Source organism: Nycticebus coucang, chromosome 12, assembly GCF_027406575.1.
Source record: "Nycticebus coucang isolate mNycCou1 chromosome 12, mNycCou1.pri, whole genome shotgun sequence".
Taxonomy (NCBI): domain Eukaryota; kingdom Metazoa; phylum Chordata; class Mammalia; order Primates; family Lorisidae; genus Nycticebus; species Nycticebus coucang.
Window position 1 is genome coordinate 15,087,738 of NC_069791.1, and position 25,890 is coordinate 15,113,627.

The 25,890-nt window shown below is 45.5% G+C and overlaps 1 protein-coding gene, 1 non-coding gene and 1 pseudogene across 2 annotated transcripts; all 3 read left to right on the forward strand.

The window, feature by feature from the left end:
- Positions 1-4,262: 4,262 nt before the first annotated feature.
- On the forward strand, positions 4,263-25,167 carry CSRNP2 (cysteine and serine rich nuclear protein 2). The gene is made up of 5 exons (XM_053558016.1): positions 4,263-5,397; positions 11,192-11,428; positions 14,385-14,644; positions 19,251-19,547; positions 21,730-25,167. The coding sequence occupies exons 2-5, from the start codon at positions 11,278-11,280 to the stop codon at positions 22,648-22,650; spliced, it is 1,629 nt and encodes a 542-aa protein (XP_053413991.1). The 5' UTR covers positions 4,263-5,397; positions 11,192-11,277; the 3' UTR covers positions 22,651-25,167.
- On the forward strand, positions 12,723-12,780 carry LOC128562948 (uncharacterized; annotated as a pseudogene).
- Positions 16,995-17,101, forward strand: LOC128562836 (U6 spliceosomal RNA). The gene has a single exon (XR_008373536.1). It is a non-coding gene; the product is annotated as a U6 spliceosomal RNA (small nuclear RNA).
- Positions 25,168-25,890: the final 723 nt, after the last annotated feature.

The following is a 25,890-nucleotide window of genomic DNA, read 5'->3' on the forward strand; positions in this document are numbered from 1 at the left end:
GGTTTGAACCCGCCACCTCTGGCATATGGGACTAGCGCCCTACTCCTTTGAGCCACGGGTGCTGCCCCAAAGTTTTCTATTTTTTGTAGATATGGGGTCTAATTCTTTTTTTTTTTTGTAGAGACAGAGTCTCACTTTATGGCCCTCTGTAGAGTGCCGTGGCCTCACACAGCTCACAGCAACCTCCAACTCCTGGGCTTAAGCGATTCTCTTGCCTCAGCCTCCCGAGTAGCTGGGACTACAGGCACCCACCACAACGCCCAGCTATTTTTTGGTTGCAGTTCACCCGGGGCCGGGTTTGAACCCGCCACCCTTGGTATATGGAGCCGGCGCCTTACCGACTGAGCCACAGGCGCCGCCCTGGGGTCTAATTCTTGCTCAGACTGTTTTTTGTTTTGTTTTGTTTTGTTTTTAGAGACAGAGTTCACTTTGTCCCCCTTGGTTGAGTGCTGTGACATCACAGCTCACAGCAACCTCCAGTTCTTAGGCTTCTAATTCTTGCCTTAGGCTGGTTTGTTTGTTTTTTTTTTAGAGACAGAGTCTCACTTTGTCCCCCTTGGTTGAGTGCTGTAGCATCACAGCTCATAGCAACCTCCAGCTCTTAGGCTTAGGTGAAATCCTAAGGTCAAATCCAAAAAAATTATCACCCACACCAATGTTGTGTGGTTTTCCCTCTGTTGTCTTCTTTCAATTTTGGATCTTTTGATCTTACACATCAGTGTTTAATCCATTTTGAATTCTTTTGTATATGGTATGATGGTCTTGGTTTCACTCCCTGGTAGCTGGGACTGCAGGCGTCCACCACAGCTCCTGGCTATTTTTTTCTTGCGGTTTGGCCAGGGTCAGGTTTGAACTCACCACCCTTGGTATATGGGGCCGGCACCCTACTCACTGAGCCACAGGCACCCACCCTTCAGGGTGGTTTTGAACTCCTGAGCTCAGGCAGTCCACTTGCCTCTTCCTCCCAAAGTGTTAGGATTACAGGCGTTAGCCACACTGCCCCACTTAGAATTTTATCTTAACTCTTTGTGTCTAAAAAGTTCAGCACATAATATCCTCTGTTCTATTATTTTCACCTCTCTGAGCAATGTATACTTATTTATCTTTTGGTAGAAAAGGCTAACTGATACAATATATAGTTTGATGTCTGAAAGGCCTGTGTTCAAGTCCCAGATCTTACTCTTGCTGGATGTAACCTTGAACAAAATAACCTCACAAGCCTCACTTCTATCATCTTAAGAAGGAGATAACAACGCTGGGCACGGTCGCTCATGCCTGTAATCTTAGTACTCTGGGAAGCTGAAGTGAGTGGATTGCTTGAGCTCACGAGTTCCAGGCCAGCCTGAGCCAGAGTGAGACCCCTGTCTCTACTAAAAATTCAAAAACTAGCTGGGCATCATGGTAGGGACCTGTAGTCTACTACTTGGGAGGCTGAGGCAAGAGGATCACTTGAGCCCAGAAGTTTGGGGTTGCTGTGAGCTATGACACCACAACACTCTACCGAGGGCAACAAAATGCAACCCTGTCTTAAAAAAAAAAAAAAGAATAAGAATAGGAAGAAGAAACAAGACCAAGAGCAGGTGCTACAAACCCAAGGTCAGTCCCAGGGAGCTTTTCCATGTTGATACTGTAGTTAGGACAGCTTTGTGGAAGGGATATTATTGGCAGCAGCAACATCTTTTGTTTACTGAATAGTTGCTAGAATTCACTATAAAATAAAACTGTTTTATCCCATTATCCCTTTTATTTTTTCCAACAACCTTATCATCTAAGTGTTATCTCCCTTTTTTTGAGACAGAGTCTCACTTTGTTGTCCTTGGTAGAGTGCCATTGCGTCATAGCTCAGAGCAACCTCAAATTCTTGGGCTTGAGCGATCTTGTTGCCTTAGTTTTTCTTTTCTTTTTTCTTTTTTTTGGGGGGGGAACAGAGTCTCACTTTGTCACCCTTGGTAGAGTGCTGTGTCATCATAGCTCACAGCAACCTCAAACTCTTGGGCTCAAGTGATCCTCTTGCCCCAGCCTCCCCAGTAGCTGGGACTATAGGCGTCTACCACAACACCCAGCTACTTTTAGGGATGAAGTCTCGCTCTTGCTGAGGCTGATCTTGAACCTGTCTGCTCAGGCAATCCACCTGCCTGTGCCTCCACCTCCCAGAGTGCTAGGATTACAGATGTGAGCACCTCGCCTGGCCCTTCCTATTCTTCTTTGACTTTTTTATCCCTAAAACAAACAAACCATCATGCAAATGTGATTTGTGCTTTCTGAGCTGATCCATGCAGCATGGTCTGGAACAAAGCAATGACAGTTAGAATTGGACAGCCATGTTATTATTAACATATATAGCATCATAGTCTTTGTAGTTTCTATTATATTGCACTTGAGCTTCCTGAACAGCTTCTGCCTTCCCTAAGCCTAGGCCTTCCTTTAGCTCAGAAGGAGAACTGCAGGTGTTATGGGTAAATTGGCACCATTGTAGTAACACACCTAACGATTGTACATGACGACAATGAAATATGGTGAATACGTGACTCTACAAGGAGCAGTTGTGATGTCTTTTAGAGGTCCAGATGATCTTTTAACTGATCACGAGTGTATTGCCAAGTTGAATTCTACTGTCTTCTCATAGGATGTGCTAACCTCAATCAATAGAGCTGTGGTAATGGGGCGGATGGTACCTTGACAAATTTCCGTGACTTCTGAAGCTCTGGACTTGTAGAAATAAGAGACGTTTTTTCAGCCTGCTCAACGTGACCATTAGGCTGTTTTTTGTTATTCAGCCTACTGATTCTACAAAGACAGACTTCTCTTCCTTCTTGTTTATGTCCAGGAAGAACAGAATCACAAACCAAACTTTTGTACAACTGAACAGAAAAATTGTGATTAAAAATAGCTAACATTTACTTGCCACTGATTGTATAGTAAACATTTTACAACATACTAGCTATTTAATCCTCACAAAACCCTATGGGATACATTCTGTCATACTAATTTTGCCGATTAGGAAGCTAAGGCAGAAGAGTTGTGTACCTCACCCAGGGTCACGCCATTACTCGATGGAGAAACTGGGGTTTTATATTTAGGCAGTCTGGCTCCAGGATCCACGCACTTGGTCATGTGTCACATTGCCTCTAAATTTCAGCAGATAGGGAGGTGATCACTGCATGGTACCCTGAGGATTGCATTGTGATCTGCTGCATTTTCATTTAGCAGTGTTTAATAGCCTCTTGGGGTCTTTGATGTCACCTAGGGGAGATTACTGAAATTCTTGGCATTTTTTCCAAGCCATCCAACCTCTTAATTCTAAAGCTGAAATGGCTTGGTAGCTGGTAGATCTGGCTTCATAGTTTCTCTGTTGCAGCAAAAAAAATGCTTCAGTATTGGGAACCAGCCTAACCTGAGATTAAATCTTGGTGTCCTTCCAGCTATCCAATATATATGCACCGTGCTACTAAACGTCAAATACAAGGCTTCGTTTTGGGTGCTGAGGATACAGTAAACAAAACAATTCTTAGGCGGCGCTGGTGGCTCAAAGGAGTAGGGCTCTGGCCTCATATGCCGGAGGTGGCAGGTTCAAACCCAGCTCCCGCCAAAAACTGCAAAACAAACAAACAATTCTTGCTCCCACAGAATTTAGTCAAGTGAGGGAAGACTGGAAAACAAATATGTGAGAAGTGGGATTGCTAAGAGGAAATACAAGGCAAGGGGGCTGGGCACGGCGGCTTATGCCTATAATTTTAGTTCTCTGGAACACTGAAGCAGGAGGATTGCTTGAGCCCAGGAGTTCAAGATCAGCTCAAGCAAATGTGAGACCTGTCTCTACAAAAATTAGAAAAAATGAGCCAAGTGTGGTGATGCACAGTAGTCCTAGCTACCTGAGAGACTGAGGCAGGAAGATCATTTGACCCAGGAGTTTGAGGATGCAGTGAGGTATGATGACACCACTGCCCTCTACCTAGGCTGACAGAGTGAGACTCTGTCTCAGAAAAAAAAAAAAAAAATATATATATATATATGTTTGGCAAGGGGATAGAGACTAAGGAGAAACATACATTTATTTATTTATTTATTATTTTTTGAGACAGCGTCACTTGTTGCACAGCAACCTCAAACTCTTAGGCTGAAGTGATTCTTTTGTCTCAGCCTCACGAGTAGCTGGAACTACAATGGGGTCTTGATCTTGCTCCGGCTGGTCTCCACCCTGTGAGCTGCAGCAATCCACCCACCTTGGCCAAGAGAAACAGTATTTTAGAAATATAATTAGGGTTTACTCTCGCACTTTTGGACCTCTCCTCCCCCCCAAAAGAAATACAATTAAGTGTGCTCTCTGATTTGGGGACATTTTAGCAGGTGTTAAATGAGGGAGTAAGTATGTGGCTAACTGGTGGAAGAGAGTTCCAGGCAAAAGGCCTTAAAGCAAAAGCATGATTATCCTGTTGAAGTGCAAAGGAGGTCACTGTATCAGGGTATTGAAGCAGAGGAGGAAAGTAAAATGGAAACAGAATGACAGAAGGGTGGGACAAGCTAATGCACCTAGATCTTGCAGACACTTATTGGTCAAGAGAAGGACAGAAGAAACCAAAAATATGTATCTTGGGCAAACCATAACTTTTGACGTTTGTGTTTTGTTTCCCCCATCTTAAAAATGGGTTGCAAAATTCCAAAGATCAAGATAATGGCAAAAAAATTTTTTTTGGAAACAAAACAATCCGTATAAGTGGATAATTCAAGATATTTCTTGTATTTTCTTCTTTATAACTTGGGCATGTTGCAACAAGTCATACTGCTGACCACTTAAGACCCCCGTGATCAAGGAGATTATGCTCCTTAGGAGTATGGTCCTGGCGAAAAGGAAATGAGCTTTAGAAGAGAATTCGTTTAGTCATTGAGGATCATAGCTGAGGGTCTCCTTTCTTCCTTTTGAAAAAACTGCAGTGGCACCAAACTGGCTTTCCCAGGAGCAGCTGCAGCAGAACCGCCGCCTCCAAATTCCGTTCGCCTGCCGGCTCCGGCTTTGCTGCAGTCACTGCCTCCAACTCCCAGCATGCTTCTGGGCGTGGGGCTGGCACGTAGACTCCATTTCCCAGCCTGCCCCGGGGCTCGTCCAGGACGTGCCGGCGCCTATAAGAGCCGGAGCGCTGCGGCCGGAGCCTATTGTTAGCCAGAGCCGGGGCGGTTCTGGGCTTTTGCTGCCGGGGGCGCCCCAGTTGTCGGAGCTGCCCGCCCCCCGCCGCCTGCCGGCCAGCCTGCCCACCCGCCCTGCCGCCCAGGGCGCTCCCCGACGGTCGCCGCGGGGCCCGGGACTCGCTCGATTCTCCCTCCTTCTTACCCGGGCTAGGGCGGCGGCGGTAGCGGGGGCGGCGGAGACCATCACAGGAGGAGGCAGCTGCAGCGGGGCCGGTAATGAGCCTGGGGGTGCGGGGCGGAGGGTGCCGCCTTGTCCTTTCTCGGGATCGGCCTTCGGGAGGCTGTGGAGGAGTGGTCAAGCCCAGAGCGGTGCAGATGTAGGGGTCAGAAATGAGGGCGGCTCGGACGCGAGCAGTCGCGGGGCGGGGAGCTGGAGTGCCGCTGGGAAGGGACAGAGTCGGGAAGAGGCATGGGAGCAAGGGGCACCGAGGACGCGGGCCTGGACTGCAGAGGCAGCTCAGGGGACACTGATGGGGGGCTTAAAGCCAGCAGGATTGCGGATGAGGGGTGAGTTCAGAGTGGAGTGGATAACGATGTAGGATGGAGGAAAGTGAAGGAAGGGGAGGGGGAACAGAAGAAAATGTGGGAGGAGTGGTTGGGAATTGGTGAGTAGCAGGCAGGAAGGGATGCGGGAGGCTGGAGGCTGGGTAGGGGCTGCGGACGATTAGAATGAGCGGGAAGGTTAGCAGGAATCTGAGAGAAATGGCCCGAGAGCTGCGAGCAGAGGTGTTCACGAGAGGGAACTGGTGACTTGAAATGCCCCTTCAGCGCCGGTTCAGATGTCTCCCATTTTTCCGGCGTTGTGTGAGAAAATGAAAGCATCTCTTGCCCTGGTTGCTAGCTTGATCTTTTCACAGGCCCAAGCACGCAGCGGACTACCATCCTTCTCTTTTAGTGCTGTTTCCTTGATTCATCCTTTTAAAAAGGTTTTAGAGTGGCAGTGACACACAAACCGTTCTTCAATATGAAATGTTATAAGTTATTCCCAAAGATAGCACTGTCCACTTGTCCTGCAGTTTTCATGGTAAATCTATAGTTGATAAAGATTTTCCCCTTTCTTTACCAGCTTTCTATCTTGCAAATCTCTAAAGCGAGGGTGTCAGTGTGTGCCAGAGTTACAAACGACTGGATATCCTTGAGAGTTAATGCAGCATCATGTTCCACTTCTCCCAGAAAAATCTCATGTCCTCCATATGATGGTAGCTTAGACAGGGAAAGCCAAATTCTAAGCTTGTTAGTGAATGGGTTAAAAAACAGGGAGTGGGTGGGGTGGATGGTGGGTTTTCTTTAAATACTTAGATTAAACTGGAGGATTTCTCTTGGTGCTTTATAAGTTCATGATCCTTGTGATCACAAGGACATACGGATCTATGAAATTCATACCCTGTTTCCCCGAAAATAAGACACTGTCTTATTTTAAGGTGTGCTCTCAAAGATGCACTAGGTCTTATTTTCAGGGGACGTCTTATCTTTTCTGTAAGTAGGTCTTATTTTCGGAGGATGCCTTATTTTCGAGAAAACAGGGTAGTATTTGAGAGTCAACCATGTTGTATATAGATAAACAGGGCAGGTCATTTTATTCATGTTTATTATAACACTTAACAGCAACTCTTCCTTACTCTGACCAGCTACAGATGGTACCCTGCTGATCTTTTAACTGGAGATTTTGGTCCCTTGACCTTTAGCAGAAGGTTGGGTTCCAGTTGAGTGGAGAAGTAACACTTTCTCCTATGACATGTACCTTGCCTTTTTATTTTGGACTCATTTTAAAAAGAGGCTTACATTATTTAAATTTTGCAAATACATTCTTGCACAAAAGTTTTCCTGGACAGTCCCTCTTGCTAGTCTCACATATGCTAGGTTTAAAATAAGTTTGTTTTGGTGGTTAGAGGAGTCCTTGTAGGCCTAAAAACTTAGATCTAGTACTAAAACACACATATGCTGGTAGATCTGTTTTATTTGGTGCTACCCTCGTGTATTTTATATGCTCTGTATCTGAATTAATTCATATACCTCTGGGAAATGTCTGGCTAGAAACACTTAAGGCGTGTAGAAACACTGTAAGGCGTGTAGCCAGAAATTGTCAACTGACCTTTCATTTCACTGGCATTTAAAAACTTTTATAGAGGGTTGCACTATTTGTTCCAAAACCATTTGTTGTTTGAGCTGGTCATTGTGACAGTTAACTGTCAGTTTTGACCTGAATTTCCAGGCTCACTTTGATTTCTTCTGTAAGCATTTAAGTGCTTGGAATATAACTTATAAGTGTGTCTCTTGAACACAGGCATTGATTCTCCATCAAGGAATAGATGAAAGAGGTAGGAATGGGGCGCCTGTGGCTCAGTGAGTAGGGCACCAGGCTCCATATCCGAGGGTGGCGGGTTCAAACCCGGCCCTGGCCCAACTGCAACAAAAAAATAGCTGGACGTTGTGGTGGGTGCCTGTAGTCTCAGCTACTCCGGAGGCTGAGGTAAGAGAATCACCTAAGCCCAAGACCTGGAGGTTGCTGTGAGCTGTGACGCCATGGCACTCTACCGAGGGCGACAAAATGAGACTCTGTCTCCAAAAGAAAAAAAGAAGTAGGAATGACTGATTTCTAGTTGTGGTTTGAAAGGAGATTAACTTGATGAATTGAAAAGTATGGAAGCTATTCTAGTTGTTACAATTGCAAAGAAAGATTTCTTCAGGACAGGATGGTAGTGAGTGGGAGGTTTGTTCTTGGTGCCCAGCATCTTTATCTAAAAGTTAAGTTCACACCAGAGCTGGACAGGGAGAGCTGGGTTGAAATTTAAACTTATTATATTGGTTGTCAAGAGGCAACATGGATTTTTTAATTAATTAATTTATTTTATTTTAATTTTTTTCTTGAGTTTCATTTTGTCGCCCTTGGTAGAGTGTTGTGATGTCACAGCTCACAGCAACCTCCAGCTCTTGGGCTTAGGTGATTCTCTTGCCTCAGCCTCCTGAGTAGCTGGGACTACAGGCACCCACCACAATGCCCGGCTATTTTTGGTTGCAGTTTGGCTGGGCTGGTTTCGAACCCACCACCCTCCATATATGGGGCCGACGTCCTACTCACTGAGCCACAGACACTGCACAGCAACATGGAGTTAATGGAGTTAATGTCAGAGAGAGTGATGCCAACAGATCCTGGATAGGACAAAGAGAGCTAGAGCAGTGGAGTCTCCTTGAGGATTTTCCTGAGTGCCATCCAAGTTAATGGAATACTTAGATCACAGGTCAGCATGCATATTATTTACACACATATCCATACATTCTGATTACTCTCAGATAGCTTAAAGGATATCTTTTTTCTCTTAGGTGTCACATCTTTTTTCTTTTTTTCTTGTTTCTTACCTACCTCCTGTGCATTGCCGTGAAAGCATTGTTCCAGAAGTAGAAGTGGGGCAGACACAGAATAAAAGGAGAAGAATGAACAAGAACCAGCAATCCTTGTGGCACCTGAGTGCACAAAAAGTAACCTAAAGAGAAGTGCTACTCTTCAGGGCAGCTGGATTAATAAGATGGAGAGTTTTAGTACCAAACATGATTTTGGACCAGCTGAAAGCTTACTTGAGGCTTAAGGAGAAATACTCAGGGGACACCTGGGGAAAGAACAGGGTGTACATTTGCTTTGTCATAAATCCCTGATGCTTCAGACCAAGGAAAAATCATTTGTCTAGTAGCAGTACTAACTGGAGCTCAGTTAAAACTGACATAGGGCTGGAGCCCTTTCTGAGAAAGCAGATTTTAGCTCAGTTTGATTTTTCACATGGTTGATAAGGTATTTATTAAGTGAAGAGCAAAAATTAAATTTAGTGCTTAACATTGATCTTTTTGTTTTGTTTTGTTTTTGAGACACAGTCTCAAGCCGTCACCCTGGGTAGAGTGCTATGGCGTTATAGCTCACAGCAATCTCAAACTTTTGGGCGTAAACAATTCTCTTGCCTCAGCCTCCCAAGTAGCTGGGACTACAGGCACCCGCTACAATGCCCGGCTATTTTTTTGTTGTTGTTGCAGTTGTCATTGTTGTTTGAATTGGCCCAGGCTGGGTTTGAACCTGCCAGCCTCAGTGTATATGTCCTGCGCCCTACTGAGCTACAGGCACCGCCCCATTTTTTTTTTTTCTTGTCATCCTACATACGTACGTCCTACAAGGGGTTCCCCTGCCCTTCCACAGTCAAATGGAATGAGATATTTGTTGATCGATATCTTTAAACTTAGCTAAAATCATAACCCATAACAAGCCCTTGGCTTTCTCTATTCTGACAGTGTCCTAAGAATGTGCCCTCTGAGGGAAAGATTAATAGCCGGAAAACAGAACTTTGAGCTCATTTTAAAATTTAATTACAATTCTTACCAAATATTCTATTATTTTTCCCCCTCCCTGGCCAAATTTATTTTCGGAACATGCTTGTCTAAGACCTGTGATGGTAGAGATTTCTTAGGTGCATCTTGTGACTTGAATGGAGAATTTGATGTGATCTGGATAGATTAGGAAATAACTTTTCTAAAGTACTTATTAAGTCTGGTTGACTTCATAGAGCTGTTCTAAGAGCAGGCAAATCGCTTCCAAGAGACACAGTCTAGAAAAACAGCACTGTAGCAGGCATCTCTTGACACCACAGTATATTCTGGGTAGCTGTTCTGCAGTAATGCAGCCCAGTCGTTCTGGGCAGTGTTGTTATTCCTGCTGCATAATTAGCAACTAGTGAGATCATAGTCTGGGGAGATTCTGGCATTACTGAGGCAAAGCAAGGGAGGCTTCGTTTCTCATCACACATGACTATGGCTCTGGCTCTGACAGCATTTCTGCTGAGCAGATTCATGCCCTTCTGGACTTAAGTCCCCAGACAGAGAAGGCAAAAGATTTATACCTGGGGAATAGTTTTGTATTCCTTGGTTTTGTGAAGGCGTGTTGGAAACACTGCTTTCAGTACTGATGTAACCAGAGTACATTGTCTCTTTTGCTATTTTCCCCTTGCTGGTTTCTTTACAGAGAGCAAAGATTGTAAAGATGGGTTTTTATTACACAGGATGATAATAAATTAGATGAGTCCTATTGTATGGAGCATTTGAAATTGGGAAAGATTCTGAGTGTTGGAGCCAGTGCAGATTCTAATCTTGGGTCCATTCTTTAGTACCAAATTTGACCTTTCTAAAAAGCTAGGGAGATACTTTAAAGAGTTTTCCCGACTTCAATATCCTTCAAAATTGAGTGCCTGGAGCTGTATTTCCCAAAGTGTGTTCCAAGAATTATTTGCCTCCTAAAATACTTTGGAACAAACAGTGGGTTCCATAATCAGGTTTGTAGAAACACTGTATTCTATGCTTTCGCTCAGCCTTCACCATCCTCATTAATATATTCAACCTTCTAAGACAGCGGTTCTCAACCTGTGGGTCGCAACCCATAGGAACTGTATTAAAGGGCTGCGGCATTAGGAAGGTTGAGAACCACTGCTCTAAGAGGTTTTGCCATAATCAGTTTTCTGAACTCTTGACAGCAGTCCTATTTCCATGTGAAAGCTATGACTGTCCATAGAACTGGTGTATTTAAGATACACACTTTGGGAAATGTCAGGCTATTTTATCACTAGGAAGGGTAATTGAGTCTAGTCTTGGTTTAGGCAAAGCCTAATTCTGCTTTTGATCCCCAGTCCCTCCTGCTAGTCCCTTGGAGAGCTCTCCTGTGTGATCAGAACAGCTAGTGTTATCTCTGGGTTAATGACGCTTAGAGCACAGCTGGATTGGAACCAAAGGCCTTCTCTCCACTGGGAAGGGTAGCTCCTGCTACCCATCTCATTATTCTAAAAGTGATCAAGACTGGAGGGGCGGGGGGAAGCAGGAGAATGTTGGCTGGAATCAGTAGAGAAATGACCTAATCTTGAGAAACCAGACATCAGTGCTGGGTCAGGTGCTTGCTCTCTTCACTTAGAGAGCTATGTGCATAGATTTGGGAGGGTCTGGCTTCAGACAGAAATGCTGATTCCTCTTTTCCCCTGGGCAGAATCCTAATGTACCTGGCCAGCTGGTGGTGAGCAGGGACTCTGGGGCCAACGTGGTTGACTCCCCAAGGAAACCCCTTTGAAACCAATGGATGCATTCACGGGCTCGGGTCTCAAGAGGAAGTTTGATGATGTGGATGTGGGCTCATCAGTTTCCAACTCAGATGATGAGATCTCTAGCAGTGACAGTGCTGACAGCTGCGACAGCCTCAATCCTCCTACAACTGCCAGCTTCACACGTGAGTGAGCTGCTCCCTCTCTGCCTGAACCCACATTCCCCAAGCATCAGAGCTGTTGAGACAGCTTCTATCTAGCTTGGGGATTTGCCCTTGATCATACTCTTTCTTTGCTTTTTGGAGGACCTCGTTCCTCCAATATCCTAGACTGAAGTCTGATTTATTCTAGCTAATTTTATTAGTGATGTGGTTTGTGGGTCCCTAGAATGGGCTGAATTAGATTGAGGGAGGAAGAGTCTAGGACCCTACCCTTCCCCCACCAGAGTGCCAGACAGTTCCAGGAAATTGTAGCTGTAGTAGGACATAAATGCTTACTGCCTGGACAACTGGGGCAACTCCAGATTTTTTTTTTTTTTTTGAGACAGAGTCTTACTCTGTCTCTCAGACTGGAGCACATTGATCTCATACTAGCTCACTGCAGCCTCCAACTCCTAAGCTCAAGCAATCCTCCTTCAACCTTCCAAGTACAGGTACATGCCACCATGACTGGCTAAATTTTCTACTTTTTTGTAGATACGGGGTTTCATTCTTGCTCAGGCTGTCCTCAAACAGTCCTCCTGCCTTAGCTTCCCTAAAACGCCTGTCCTCAAACAGTCCTCCTGCCTTAGCTTCCCAAAGTGCTAGCATGACAGGCATGAGTAACTCACTGTCTCCAGCCCAAATTTTTAAATTAAGGCTCAGTTAGTTCTTGAAGGAACATCTGATACTACAGAACAGATCAGGGGTTGCCCATGGGCCAAATCTGGCCCACTGCCTGTTTTTTTTTTTTAATTTATGAGACAGAGTCTCACTATGTCGCCCCCGGTAGAGTGCCATGGCATCACAGCTCTGGGACAACAGGCGCCCGCCAGAAGGCCTGGCTATTTTTTTTCTTGTTGCAGTTGTCATTGTTGTTTAGCTGGCCGAGGCCGGGTTTGAACCTGCCAGCCTGGGTGTATGTGGCTGGCTCTGTAACCATTGTGCTATGGGTGCTGAGCGGACTCATTGCCTGTTTTTATAAATAAAATTTTATTGGAACATGGTTACACACCCATTGTCTATGATTACTTTCATGCTGTAGTGGCAGAGTTGAGTTGTTAAAAGAAGGACCTCGGGGTGGCACCTGTGGCTCAAAGGGGTAGGGTGCCAGCCCCATATGCCAGAGGTGGTGGGTTCAAACCCAGCCCTGGCCAAAAACTGCAAAAAAAAAAGAAAGCCTAAAGTATATTTACAATGTGTTCATTTACAGAAAAAGTTTGCTATCCCCTGCTATAAATCAGTGCTTTTCAGTAGAATTTTCTGTTATTATAGAAATTTTTGGTGTTACAGCTCTTTTAGAATTTGTCTAGCAGGTTTTCCCTGGGGAAACTGCCTCCACTGCAAAATTGGGGGGAGGGGTATATATCTGCATTTTCCAGTGGTAGTTATTAGCTCTATGTAGCTATTGACCACTTGAAATGCTGAAGAGCTGATCTTTTTTAATTTATTTAATTTATTTTATTTTGAGACAGAATCTCACTATGTCACCCTTGGTAGAGTGCCGTGGCATCACAGCACACAGCAGCCTTAAACTCTTGGGCTAAGCAATTCTCTTGCCTCAGCTTCCCAAGTAGCTGGGACTACAGGCGCCCACCACAATGCCTGGCTATTTTTTTTGTTGCAGTTGTCATTGTTGCTTTAGCTGGCCCAGGCTGGGTTCGAACCCACCAAGGCTCAGTGTATGTGGCCAGCGTCCTACCTATTGAGCTATGGGCGCCGCCCTTTTTTTTTTTTTTTTTTTTTTGTAGAGACAGAGTCTCACTCTATGGCCCTCGGTAGAGTGCTGTGGCCTCACACAGCTCACAGCAACCTCCAACTCCTGGGCTTAAGCGATTCTCTTGCCTCAGCCTCCCGAGCAGCTGGGACAACAGGCGCCCGCTACAACACCCAGCTATTTTTTGGTTGCAGTTTGGCCGGGGCCGGGTTTGAACCCGCCACCCTCGGTATATGGGGCCGGCGCCTTACCGACTAAGCCACAGGCGCCTTTTTTTTTTTTTTTGATACAGTGTCTCACTCTGTTACCCAGGCTAGAGTTCAGTGACATCTTCATAGTCACAGCAACTTGAAACTCCTGGGCTCAAGCAGTCCTCCTGCCTCAGCCTCCTGGGTAGCTGGGACTATAGGCACCTATACAACTCCTGCCTAAGTTTTCTATTTTTTTTTAGGAGATGGGGTCTCAGTCCTGTTCAGGCTGGTCTTGAACTCCTAAGCTCAAGCAGTCCATCCACTTCAGCCTCCCAGAGGGCTAGGATTATAGGCATGAGCTGCCACATCCAGTCTGAATTTAATTTAATTAATTAATTTATTTATTTATCTATTTTAGAAACAGAGTCTCACTTTGTCACCCTTGGTAGAGTGCCCTGGTGTCACAGCCCACAGCAACCTCCAGCTCTTGGGCTTAGCCGATTCTCTTGCCTCAGCCTCCTGAGTAGCTGGGACGACAGGCGCCCCCTACAACACCCGGCTATTTTTTTGTTGCAATTTGGCCGGGGCCGGGTTTAAACCTGCTACCCTCGGTATATCGGGCTGGCGCCCTGCTCACTGAGCCACAGGCACTGCCCTGAATTTTTAATTTTATTTAGTTTTAATTAACTTAAACTTAAATTGGCACATGTGGCTAGTAGCTATTATATTAGACAGTAAAACTATAGATTGTTGTATCCTGAAAGTATTACCTAAGGTCCTTTTACAGTTGGTGTCTCAAAATAGATTTTGTGGTCATCAGATTAGGTGAAGTCAGTCTAAAGGCAATGGTATGAACTAGCCAAGGTTCAAGGTCCCTTCCAACTATGCATTTGTAATTTGAAAATACTAAAAGTTCTCCAGGTAGAGGGAGCACATTATGGAGAAGACAAGTCGAAAGCCTAGAAGAAGAGAAAGAGCCAAGTCCCTACACAGGCTACCTCTGGGTTAATAACTCCTGTCTGTGCTCCCTTCTCAGCCACATCCATCCTGAAGCGGCAGAAGCAGCTGCGGAGGAAGAACGTGCGCTTTGATCAGGTGACTGTATACTACTTTGCCCGGCGCCAGGGTTTCACCAGCGTGCCCAGCCAGGGTGGGAGCTCTCTGGGCATGGCCCAGCGCCATAACTCTGTACGCAGCTACACACTCTGTGAGTTTGCTCAAGAGCAGGAGGTGAACCATCGAGAGATTCTGCGTGAGCATCTGAAGGAAGAGAAACTCCATGCCAAGAAAATGAAGGTGCTTAAGAGTTCTGGGGTTTGGTGCTTCCCATATGCTAAGATAAAGTAGGTTCATTGATCTTTGATTTGACTGCTGTTCCTGGCATGCAGAGATTCCACATTTTTCTAATGAAAAGTTTCAGGTTTGGAATCAAATCTGTCTCAGATTCGCTTCTTTTCATCTGGCAGGACTGTCTGGCAGATACAACAAAATGGCTTTCCTAGAATTCCCCCTCCTCACTGCCTACCCCACCCCAATTTTGTTTTTTGGAGTTTAAAGTATGAATACCTGAAGTCATTCACATCTACCACCCCTTAGCCTAAGGAAGCATAATTTTCTTATCAAATGGTTGTTCCTTGCCCTGATATGTAGGACAAATGTAGGATCTTTCATATTCTCTGAAAGGATCCTGACATTTGTATAACCCCCATCACCCTTGGGCGATACTCTTCTAGGTGCAAACAGCAGCATTATCAGTTATTTAGACTTGTACCATGCTGTGCCTCTCATCTGATAGAGCGCCAGAGAGAGGCTGGGAGAAGACTCAGCTCAGTTGGCTCTTCACAGCCACCATTTGCTATCACCACTGTTTGGCACTCCATAGCCATAGTTTACTCTGGTCCTCAGAATTCCTAGTTCCAAATTTGGAGAGAATACTGCTTTAAACCTGGCTGGGTTTCTTTTGGGCCCAAAGCATGCTGACCCATACTGGCTGTATGGACACACACCAGAATGTGGTGGGGTTGGAGAACTGGTGGCAGAGGGTATAGGCTGACCAGATCTCATTCCTCTCTCTCTTTGGGAGCTCTGTGTGTGTTCTCCTTAGCTTGCTCCTGAAGCCTTGCACCTCTTTCCCCTTTCTAGACTGACATTCAGGCATCCTTTCTTCTGTCTAAGAAATTCCATTATTGACCCTATCACTTTCCAGCTGCTATAGCAACAGCTGGGCAAATAAACACTGTTCTCATCAAATGCAACGAGGGCATTCTTCCCTTTCTCTATAAGAAAACTCCTCTCTCCTAAATCTAGTAGAGAATGAGCTGTCAAAACAGGATACTGTCCTGTTCTGTGCCCTTCTTTTACAGGAATCCTAGGGACAAACCAGGCAAACCTAAGACTGGGATACAGGATTCCTGTTCATTAGCAAGATATTTATTGAGCACCAGCAATAGTGGCAACTGATATATCTTTTTATGTCAAGAGGAAACCCCCCCACTTTTTTTTGAGACAGAATCTCAAGCTGTCGTTCTGGGTAGAGTGCCATGGCGTCATAGCTCACAGCAGCCTCCAACTCAGGCTCAAGTGATCCTCTTGCCTCAGTTTTTCTATTTTTAGTAGAGATGGGGTCTCGCTTTTGCTCAGGCTGGTCTCAAACTGGTGAGCTGAAGCAATCAACCTGCCTCAGCCTCTTAAGAGTGCTAGGATTGGGGTGGCGCCTGTGGGTCAGTGAGTAGGGCACCAGCCCCATATACCGAGGGTGGCAGGTTCAAACCCGGCCCCAGCCAAACTGCAACAACGACAACAACAAAAAATAGCTGGGTGTTGTGGCGGGCACCTGTAATCCCAGCTACTTGGGAGGCTGAGGCAAGAGAATCGCCTAAGCCCAAGAGCTGGAGGTTGCTGTGAGCTGTGATGCTACGGCACTCTACGGAGGGTTACAAAGTGAGACTCTGTCTCAAAAGAAAAAAAAAAAAGAGTGCTAGGATTACAGGTGTGAGCCACCACGCCTGGTCTGGGAAACCCTTGCTTTACCTTCCCTTGTTTACTCTTGTCTTAGAAATTTTTCCTCTCTTTAGCATTCTATAACCAGGCATGGTGGCACATACCTATAGTCCCAGCTACTCAGGAGGCTGAGGCAGGAGGATCACTTGAGCCCAGGGGTCTCAGGTCGTAATGAGCTAGGCTGATGCCGCTGCACTCTAACTGAGGCAACAAGAGACCCTATCTCAAAAAAGAAAAAAATTGGATTGGTGCCCATAACATAGTGGTTACAGTGACAGCCACGTGCACTGAGGCTGACAGGTTCCAACCCAGCCCAGGCCAGCTAAACGACAACTGCAACAAAATATAGCTGGGCGTTGTGGCGGGCGCCTGTAGTCCCAGCTACTTGGGAGGCTGAGGCAAGAGAATTGCTTAAGCCCAAGAGTTTGAGGTTGCTATGAGCTGTGATGCTACAGTACTCTACTGAGGGTAATATAGTAAGACTCTGTCTCAAAAAAAAAATTAAATCTACACTCAGGCAGTATGTGATTTTCCCCCATATGTTTCATATATCATCTAATGTTTGCTTCCTTTGGGGGTTGCTATTCCAGTAGCTGTTTGGTGCTTTACAGCTTTAGTTCCCTGTAATTTTAAGAATACATTTATTGTGCTCGCTTCGGCAGCACATATACTAAAATTGGAACAATACAGAGAAGATTAGCATGGCCCCTGCGCAAGGATGACACGCAAATTCATGAAGCGTTCCATATTTAAAAAAAAAAAAAAAAGAATACATTTATTATTATTTGTACTTTTGCCTTTTATCCATTTGGAATTCATTATCTCTGGGACTCTAACTTTTCCCCCCAAAGAATACCCACTTGTCCTAGTACCATCTAATGACTAGAAGACTCTTCCCTCGCTGATTTGAAATGCCATTTCCACCATGGTGTATTCAGTTCTCGGGTCTGCCTGAGTTTCTTTCTGCTACACCACTAACCTTTGAGAGGCCACAGAAGGGATGGTGCTTAGAAGGACACCAACCCTGGTGACATAGACAGGAGCAATCCTAAGGTCGACAGAAAGGCCCCATGTGCTTGCCTGCTTGCTACAGAAATAGTAGACTAGGGAACCCCAGAAGTCCTACTTCTCTTTCATTTCTCTACTCCTTCCCCCCAAAAGAAATCAACTCTAAAAAGCCAGGTGTGTGGCTTATTACCCAGATCTGTTGCATCACGTCTCTCCCAGGAGTTGTTCCTTTACCAGCACTACTCTGTGGCTGTCTGATGAAACAAAGCAAAGGCTCTAGTCACTTGGCTTTCATCCTGCTAGCAGCTTCCAGAGCCCCAGGGATTATGAGGCCTCATTTTCTCTACTTGAATTCTCTAGTGAGTTTTCAGAACTCATTCAGGCACAGATTGTCTTCAGCTGTCCTTCCTCTGTGATTGCCTTCCTGTCTTTCTGTCCATCTCAGCCCGGAGAACCTAGATTTCTGCCCGTAGATATAATACATGCAGGATTATTTATACCACCCTACCTCTCATACAGCTTTTTTTTTTAAGTCAAAAAAGGATTAGAAAAGAGAAAAAACACATTTCTTCTAAGCCGAGGCTAGGCCCCTCCAGAGGCAAGGGGTTTCTTTGATGGCTGTTAATTTGCTTTTTCTCCTCCCCATAAAATGAAGCTCTTTGGTGCAATGCACAGGTAATTGCTTATACCAGGGGGTATTAAGGTTCATTGACAAAGGCCTGGTAGCCTTGTACTACACTTCAGTGGGCCCTTTTCCCTAGTAGTGTGAGATTCTAGGGGTCACAAGTTGAAGGGTATTTTTCAAGGTTATCTTTATATTCAAAGAATGTCCAGCCATTCAATATACCTTTTCCTCCCTTTGCTAGAAGACACGTGAGCCTAAATTAAGGCACATATGTATGAGAACGTAGGGTGTGTCTGTAAGAACAGATTACCATCCAGGAGGGAAGACAGGAGGGTTTTTGAGACACTTGGACCCAGAAAGATGATGTCCTTTGTGTGGACAGGATGATGCTGTGTAAGATTTCCTGTCTTCCTTCTTCATTTACTGCCTTGACCTGCACTGTCCATCATGGTATCCACTAGTTACTTGTGGCTATTTAAATTTAATTGAAGTTAAATAAAACTGGCCAGGCACAGTGGCTCACACCTGTAATCCTAGCACTCTGGAAGGCCAAGGTGGGAGGACTGCTTGAGTTCAAGAGCTCAAGACCAGCCTGAGCAACAGTAAGGCCCCATTGCTACTAAAAAATAGAAAAACTAGCTGGGTGTTGTGGCAGGCCCCTGTAGTCCCAGCTTTTTGGGGGGCTGAGGCAAGAGTATTGCTTGAACCCAAGAGTTTGAGGTTGCTGTGAGCTATGATGGTACAGCACTCTACCTAGAGTGACAAAATGAGACTCTGTCTCAAAAATATATATATAAAATCAAATTAAAGCCAGGTGTGGTGGCTCACACCTGTAATCCTAGCACTTGGGAGGCTGAGGTGGGTAGAGTGCCTGAGCTCACAGGTTTGAGACCAGCCTGAGCCAGAGTGAGACCTTGCTTCTAAAAATAGCTGGGTGTTGTGGCGGGTGCCTGTAGTCCCAGCTACTTGGGAGGCTGAGGCAAGAGAATTGCTTGAGCCCAAGAGTTGGAAATTGCTGTGAGCTGTGACAGCATGGCACTCTACCGAGGGTGATAAAATGAGACTCTGTCTCAAAAAAAAAAATTAAAGTTGAAGTTTTCAGTCACCACATTTCTAGTGCTCTGTGGCCATGTGTGTGTTGTTGGCTACCGTGTTGGGCACCACAGATAGTCCCATCAGCAGAAAGTTCACTGGACAGTGCTGCTCTAGGTGATGGCTGTGAGATCAGTGTTGGTGCTCAAGGGACTAACCTTTCTTGTTAACTGGCAGCTGACCAAGAATGGGACAGTGGAGTCTGTGGAGGCTGATGGCCTGACCCTGGATGACGTGTCAGATGAAGATATTGATGTGGAGAACGTGGAGGTGGATGATTACTTCTTCCTGCAGCCTCTGCCCACCAAGCGGCGACGGGCCCTGCTGAGGGCTTCTGGGGTCCACCGCATTGATGCTGAGGAGAAGCAAGAACTTCGAGCCATCCGCCTGTCACGGGAAGAGTGTGGTTGTGACTGTCGACTGTACTGTGACCCAGAAGCATGCGCCTGTAGTCAGGCTGGGATTAAATGCCAGGTCAGTCAGTCCAAGTTGGCCAGAGCTGGGATACTTACACCAAGGTCAGGGACGTGTTGTGGGTGCCTATGAACACGGGAGGCTGCCCACCCAGGGCACTTCCCAGTTCCACAACTCTCCTCCTCTAACAAAGGAGACAGGCATGGACAGGATCCTCAGACTGTGCAGATAGACACCCGTTATCTTTTGTGTGTGTCACACCTCAGAGGTGCTAAGCCGCAGCCACTAGCAGAGGGAAGCACGGGTTAGTCGGTTTAACCTTTAATAACTGTTCCTTAAATACCAACTTATTCCTTGAGATAAAAGGAAGCAGAGAAATGGAGAAATGAGGTTGGCCTGTAGATCCTATCTGCACATAATTATCCACAGTACCTGCACTCCAGTTTTGTAAGAATCAAAATACTTTTCAGCAGCTATAATTCAGGATCAGACTTGGCGGGCAGAGCTTACAGTTTCATCCCGTTATTGGCCTCCGCCAAGGGACAAGTAAGAAGACATGTTTCAGTTCTTCAGCAATACTATCCCAAAGAATGAAATATATGGAATGGAATTTACATACTGAGGGTGTGGATGCTACGTCCTGTGGTTGGATTTTCCTAACCAACCTTTTCTTATTTTTAGTTAGGTAGCAAATTGCTGTAGCAGATCCGGCCAAATACTGCTTTACAGACTGAAGTTCCCTAATGAATCATTCTGTTACACACACACCTGAGAGCATTCCTAAGAATTGATGGCACTGAAGTGAAGATTTCTATAAGTTGATATCATAAAAAGACATTGTCTATCTGTACATGTTTATTTTTAATTTTATTTTTTGGTATGTGTTTGTTTTCCTGTCTGGAATGTGAAAGAGAGATAACAAGGTAGAAAGCATCTTCCAGATATCCCTGGGCTGTAAGTTAATTGTCGTGATAACTGCTTCAGAACTAAACCAGTCAACGCTCAGAGAAAAATAAAGTAGTGAAAAAGTTGGCCATTATTTGTTTGAATCTGCAGCCTGGCAGCTTAGCAAACTAAGGCACTTTGGTTTAGTTTCCCTAGAATCTGTCTTTGAACTAGTAAGATTGCCCACTCTCTCTCCCACGCTTATTGCAGAAGGCCACAGGGTTAGGCTCCTGCCTTTTGTTGTTTTAGTAAGCGAGGTAAGTTCTAGAAGTCTCCAAGGCAGGCTGTGTGCGGTGGCTCATGCCTGTTATCCTAACACTGTGGGAGGCAGAGGTGAGTGGATTGTTTGAGCTCAGGAGTTAGAGACCAGCCTGAGCTAGAGAGAGACCCTGTCTCTAAAAAAAATAGCCAGGTGTTGTGGCGGGCACCTGTAGTCCCAGCTACTTGGGAGGCTGAGGCAAGAGGATCACTTGAACCCAAGAGTTTGAGGTTGCTATAAGATATGATGATGCCACAGTACTCTATCCAGGGTGACACAGTGAGACTCTTAATAGAAAAGTATCCAGGGCATGTTTCTGGGGCATATAAATTTCTTCTGTGAGAAGTCCCAGCATTCAAAGAGGTATTTCTGGACTTTTTAGCCCCAAGGACCCTTTGATGTGATTCTGTCTACCTTTTCGTACTGATTGAGACAAAGTCTCATTTGTAGTGTTTTAGTTCACAGCAACCTCAAACTCTTGGGTTCAAGTGATTCTCTTGTCTCAGCCTCCGAAGTAGCTGGGACTACAGGCACCTGCCACAACGCCCAGCTGTTTTTTCATTGCAGTTGTCATTATTGTTTAGCTGGCCTAGGTCAGCAGCCAGCCTTGGTGTATATGGCTGGCAGCCTACCTAGAGCTATGGGCGCCACCCCACCCAGCTACTTTTAGAGACAAGGTCTCACTCTGGCTCAGGCTGGCCTCAAACCTGTGAGCTTAAGCAATCCTGCACCTCGGTGTCCCATAGTGCTGGGATTATAGGTGTGAGCCACCACACCCAGCTGTCTACGCATTTAGAAGAAACAAAGCCCTAGAAAGTGTGACTGAGGTCACACCGCTAATGGCTGGAACTGCAATACAAGTGGTCCCGTAACTACCATCTAATACTGTCAGCTCACTGCATGCTGTTTTGAATTGGTCGCTTTCGTTCTTGTAAGACCTCAAACCCCACTGCCTGTGTTTGCCAGCCAGTATCTGCTAACTCCATTGTTACATCTGTTGGTCTCATCTTGCCTCAACTTCCTTGTCCCCTCTTTCAGGTAGATCGCATGTCCTTTCCCTGTGGCTGCTCCCGAGACGGCTGTGGGAACATGGCTGGGCGCATTGAGTTTAATCCCATCCGGGTCAGGACTCATTACCTGCACACCATCATGAAGCTGGAGCTGGAGAGCAAGCGGCAGGGGAGCCGCCCGGCAGGCCCGGATGAGGAGCCCTCACCCACTGCCAGCTGTAGCCTGGCAACAGCACAAGCTTCTGAGACGCAGGACTTCCAGGAGTTCATTGCTGAGAACGAGACTGCAGTGATGCACCTGCAGAGTGCAGAGGAGCTGGAGCGGCTTAAGGCAGAGGAGGATGCCAGTGGCTCTAGCGCCAGCCTGGACTCAGGCATTGAGAGCCTGGGTGTGTGTATTCTGGAGGAGCCCCTTGCTGTTCCCGAAGAGCTGTGCCCAGGCCTTACAGCCCCCATTCTCATCCAGGCTCAGCTGCCCCCAGGCTCCTCTGTCCTGTGTTTTGCCGAGAACTCAGACCACCCAACTGCCTCCACGGTGAACAACCCGTCCTACTTGAACAGTGGGCCCCTGGTCTATTATCAGGTGGAGCAGAGGCCAGTCTTGGGAGTGAAAGGAGAGCCTGGTGCAGAAGAAGGCCCAGCCTCTTTCCCCAAAGAGAAGGATCTGAGTGTCTTCTCTCTCCCTGTTACCTCACTGATGGCTTGTAGCCCCACAGACCCAGCTGCCCTCTGTAAATCAGAGGGGGGGAAAACATCCACTCTGGAAGCGCTATTGCCTGAAGATTGTAACCCCGAGGAGCCTGAGAATGAAGACTTCCACCCCTCTTGGTCCTCCTCAAACCTCTCATTCCACACAGACAGTGGAGAGGGCTGTGGGGTGGAGACCTCACAGCAGAGCGAGGATCGGCCCCCCGAAGATCCCTCCCTGGAACTCCCTCTGACAGTGTGAGGATGGAGATCCTGCCTCTTACCCCTTCTCTATTTATTCCCTTATTTTATCTAACGCCATTTCAAAACAAAACTGTAGAAGCAGCTGCTGCTCCCATGTTATTTTATTGAGGTGTTTGGGGAATGGGTGGGAAAAGATTGTTTGTACAAGTATTTTTTAAAAGGGAAACAGTACCAAGGAGCCAGTCCCAGCGTGGTCTGGGGATAGTCTTGAGGCAGAGAAGGCTGCCTGTATAGTGCTGAATACTGAGCTTTCCGGGCCATTGGAACAAAGAACTAGGATCTCACAGGAGAAGCTGGGTAATTCAAGCAGCTAGTCTTCATGTAGGGACCAGAACATGGGAATTTAAACAGCATGGCAAAGTCCCTTCTCCTCTCCTGAGCTCCAGGTGGGGACGAGCTTACTTTTCTCAATGGTTATTCGAGTATCTCATGTTGGTCTATCTTACTACCACAATTGGAAATGTCACCTGGTCAAATCTAGAGGAAGGGGTGGAAGAGTCTCTGCTTCCATACAAAAACCTCGAAGATTTATAAAAATTTAACCTGCCTTTTTCCAACCCCTAGTTTGGTAAATAAGTTACTATTTGACATGTTAGGTGTTCTCTGACCTGTTCCCCACACTGGGGATTCCTGGTCTGTAACTTGAATTGTTCCTTTCACATGTTCTTAGGTACTAGAGTTAAATTTGTCTATTTGTCTTTTTCCCCCTCCATCCTTTTTCCTTTGGAGAAAAAGAGATCGATTGTCTGGGGATGTGGTATGAAGAGCCTGAGTCTTCTGTATGTGTCTGACACTAGCTCTGGCAGGCAGCTCCAGGCCGGGGCTCACCCAGTGCACGGGAGGGCTGTGTCCAAAGGAGACAGCAGGGACAGGCTGCTGTCTGGAAGGATGACTTTATTTGTGCCATACTTGCTTTTTCACCCAGGTTTTCTTCCCTCATTGGGAGAGCTGAGCTTTAATGGAATGTGGGATATGGCAATCTAAGGTCACCAACTAGTCTCTGTTCTTTTTCCTGTATCTACCCTTATCCTTCTTGGATACACAGGGTTGGAGAGTTCTTACGATCCCAGGTTCAACCCCAAGAATTCCAAACGTTTATTGGATCCTTCCATCTCAATGATACATAAAAATTTAGAAGCCAACCCAATTCTTAAGGTTCCAAAGGATTAAAGTTCTGATTATAACCTCTGACTTCTATGGAATGGAACTCAAAGTGAGTTAAATTCTTACCTCTGTCGGGGGAGATAACGGTTCCTGTTCCTTATGGGTCCAGCTTATTTTCCAAGGTCTGCTCCACTGACCACCATTGACCTTTTTTTAATTAGCAAAGTGAACCTTGCCTCTGTTTTAAAACGGAGGCAGTGAGAAATGAAACACTATTCTTCTCTAGCATCCTTCACACTGTGCTTCCCTGCTGGTGTGGTTTATTAGCCAGAAAAGAAAAACGTGGAAAACTTTGTATGTGTAGGGAGATAATTATTTGTACTTATCTTGCTCATAAAGCCTTTTTTTGTGGGATACTAAGGCCCTGGTGTCTTAAATCAACCTTCATGTTTGTCACAGAAGCATTTTACCTATAAAATCTTAAACTCTGAGTCTGAAAGGCCTTGTACTTAATACAGTTACATTTCCTAGCCCATCTGCCTTTCCTCTTCATTCCTGGTTTTGCTTGCTTTTATATTTGGAGGGAAGTTCTTAATGAAGTACATAGGTCCTTATCTCTCCCCATCCCATAGCCTCATAAGTACCTGAGATGTAGATACTATCCAGAACTGAGCTACACTCCCCTACCTGAGACCGGTACCCTCAAAATACACGACTGAAGCTAAACTGGGAATTTGGCTCCATGAGCGAAGAACCTTTGAAAGTTTGTGTCAGAAGGGTAGGGTAAGCTCTACATATTCCCTCCAAAAGCAGGCTCCAGCTTAATTTAAGAAATAGATTCCAGCTTCTCAATAAAGGATTATTAGCCTTGCGGATCAAAACCAGGAATATGAATCTGTGATTATTAAACTCATTGCCAACTCATGCAATATTTGATTTTCTGTAGTTTCTTAATCAAAGTCCATCTCTTCTTTAACTCTACAATTCTGACTCACACCAATCCCAAATCTTTGAATGCTAAAATATTAACGTTTAGCATTAACTGTCTCGTCAAGCAAAGGGCCTCTCTACAACCTAGTCCATCTCATTTCTGGTGCTACCTGAGTTGGACAGAATTCTAGCTCATGGTTGCTAGGAAAACTAGACTCTGATCACAGAAGGAGACAGTTTCAGGTCCACTCAGTCTAGGCCTAAATAAAAGAAATGACTCTTACTACAGCAAGTCTTATTATTTTCCAATTTTCTTTCTCACATACTGTATACAAGTAGTATTTTCAATGTGAATCCAAAGCTTGTCTGGTTCTCTGAAAAGAATTTGTTTTTGTTTTTGCCTTTTAGGTTCTTTACATTGTGATAATGCTGTATTTAAAAAGAATATTTAAATGTAATATTAAAGAAATATTCAAAAGAATGGTGTCTTATTCTTTATGTTGGCAGGCCAAAATTCAGCTGCTTATTAGAGAAAGGATGCCTCCTCTAGCTTTGTATATAAAACTTAATTAGATCAATTAGGAATTAATGTTAATAATAAGTACTATTTTTTTTTTTTTTTAAGACAGTCTCACTCTGTCACCCTGGTAGAGTACTGTGGCGTCACAGCTCTCAGCAACCTCAAACTCTTGGGCTCAAGCAATCCTAATGCCTCAGACTCCCAAGTAGCTGGGACTGCAGATGCCCAACACAATGCTTAGCTAGTTTTTCTATATTTAGTAGAGACCGGGTCTTGCTCTTTCTCAGGCTGGTCTCAAACTCCTGAGCTCAAGACAACTACCAACCTTGGCATTCCAGAGTGTGGGAATATAAGCTTGAGCCTTGTGCCCAGCTCCCATTAACTTTTTACATAAGAAATTCTACCAGTAGCGCCCATAGTGGGTAGGGCCACATACACTGAGGCTGGCAGGTTCGAACCTGGCCTGGGCCAGCTAAAACAATGACAACTACAACAACAAAAAAATAGCTGGGCATTGTGGCGGGTGCCTATGGTCCCAGCTACTTGGGAGGCAGAGGTAGGAGAATCACTTAAACCCAGGAGTTGGAGGGCGCTGTGAGCTGTGATGCCACAGCACTCTACCCAGGGCGACAGCTTGAGGCTCTGTCTCAAAAAAAAAAAACAACTTCCATCCTCTCAGAAGGT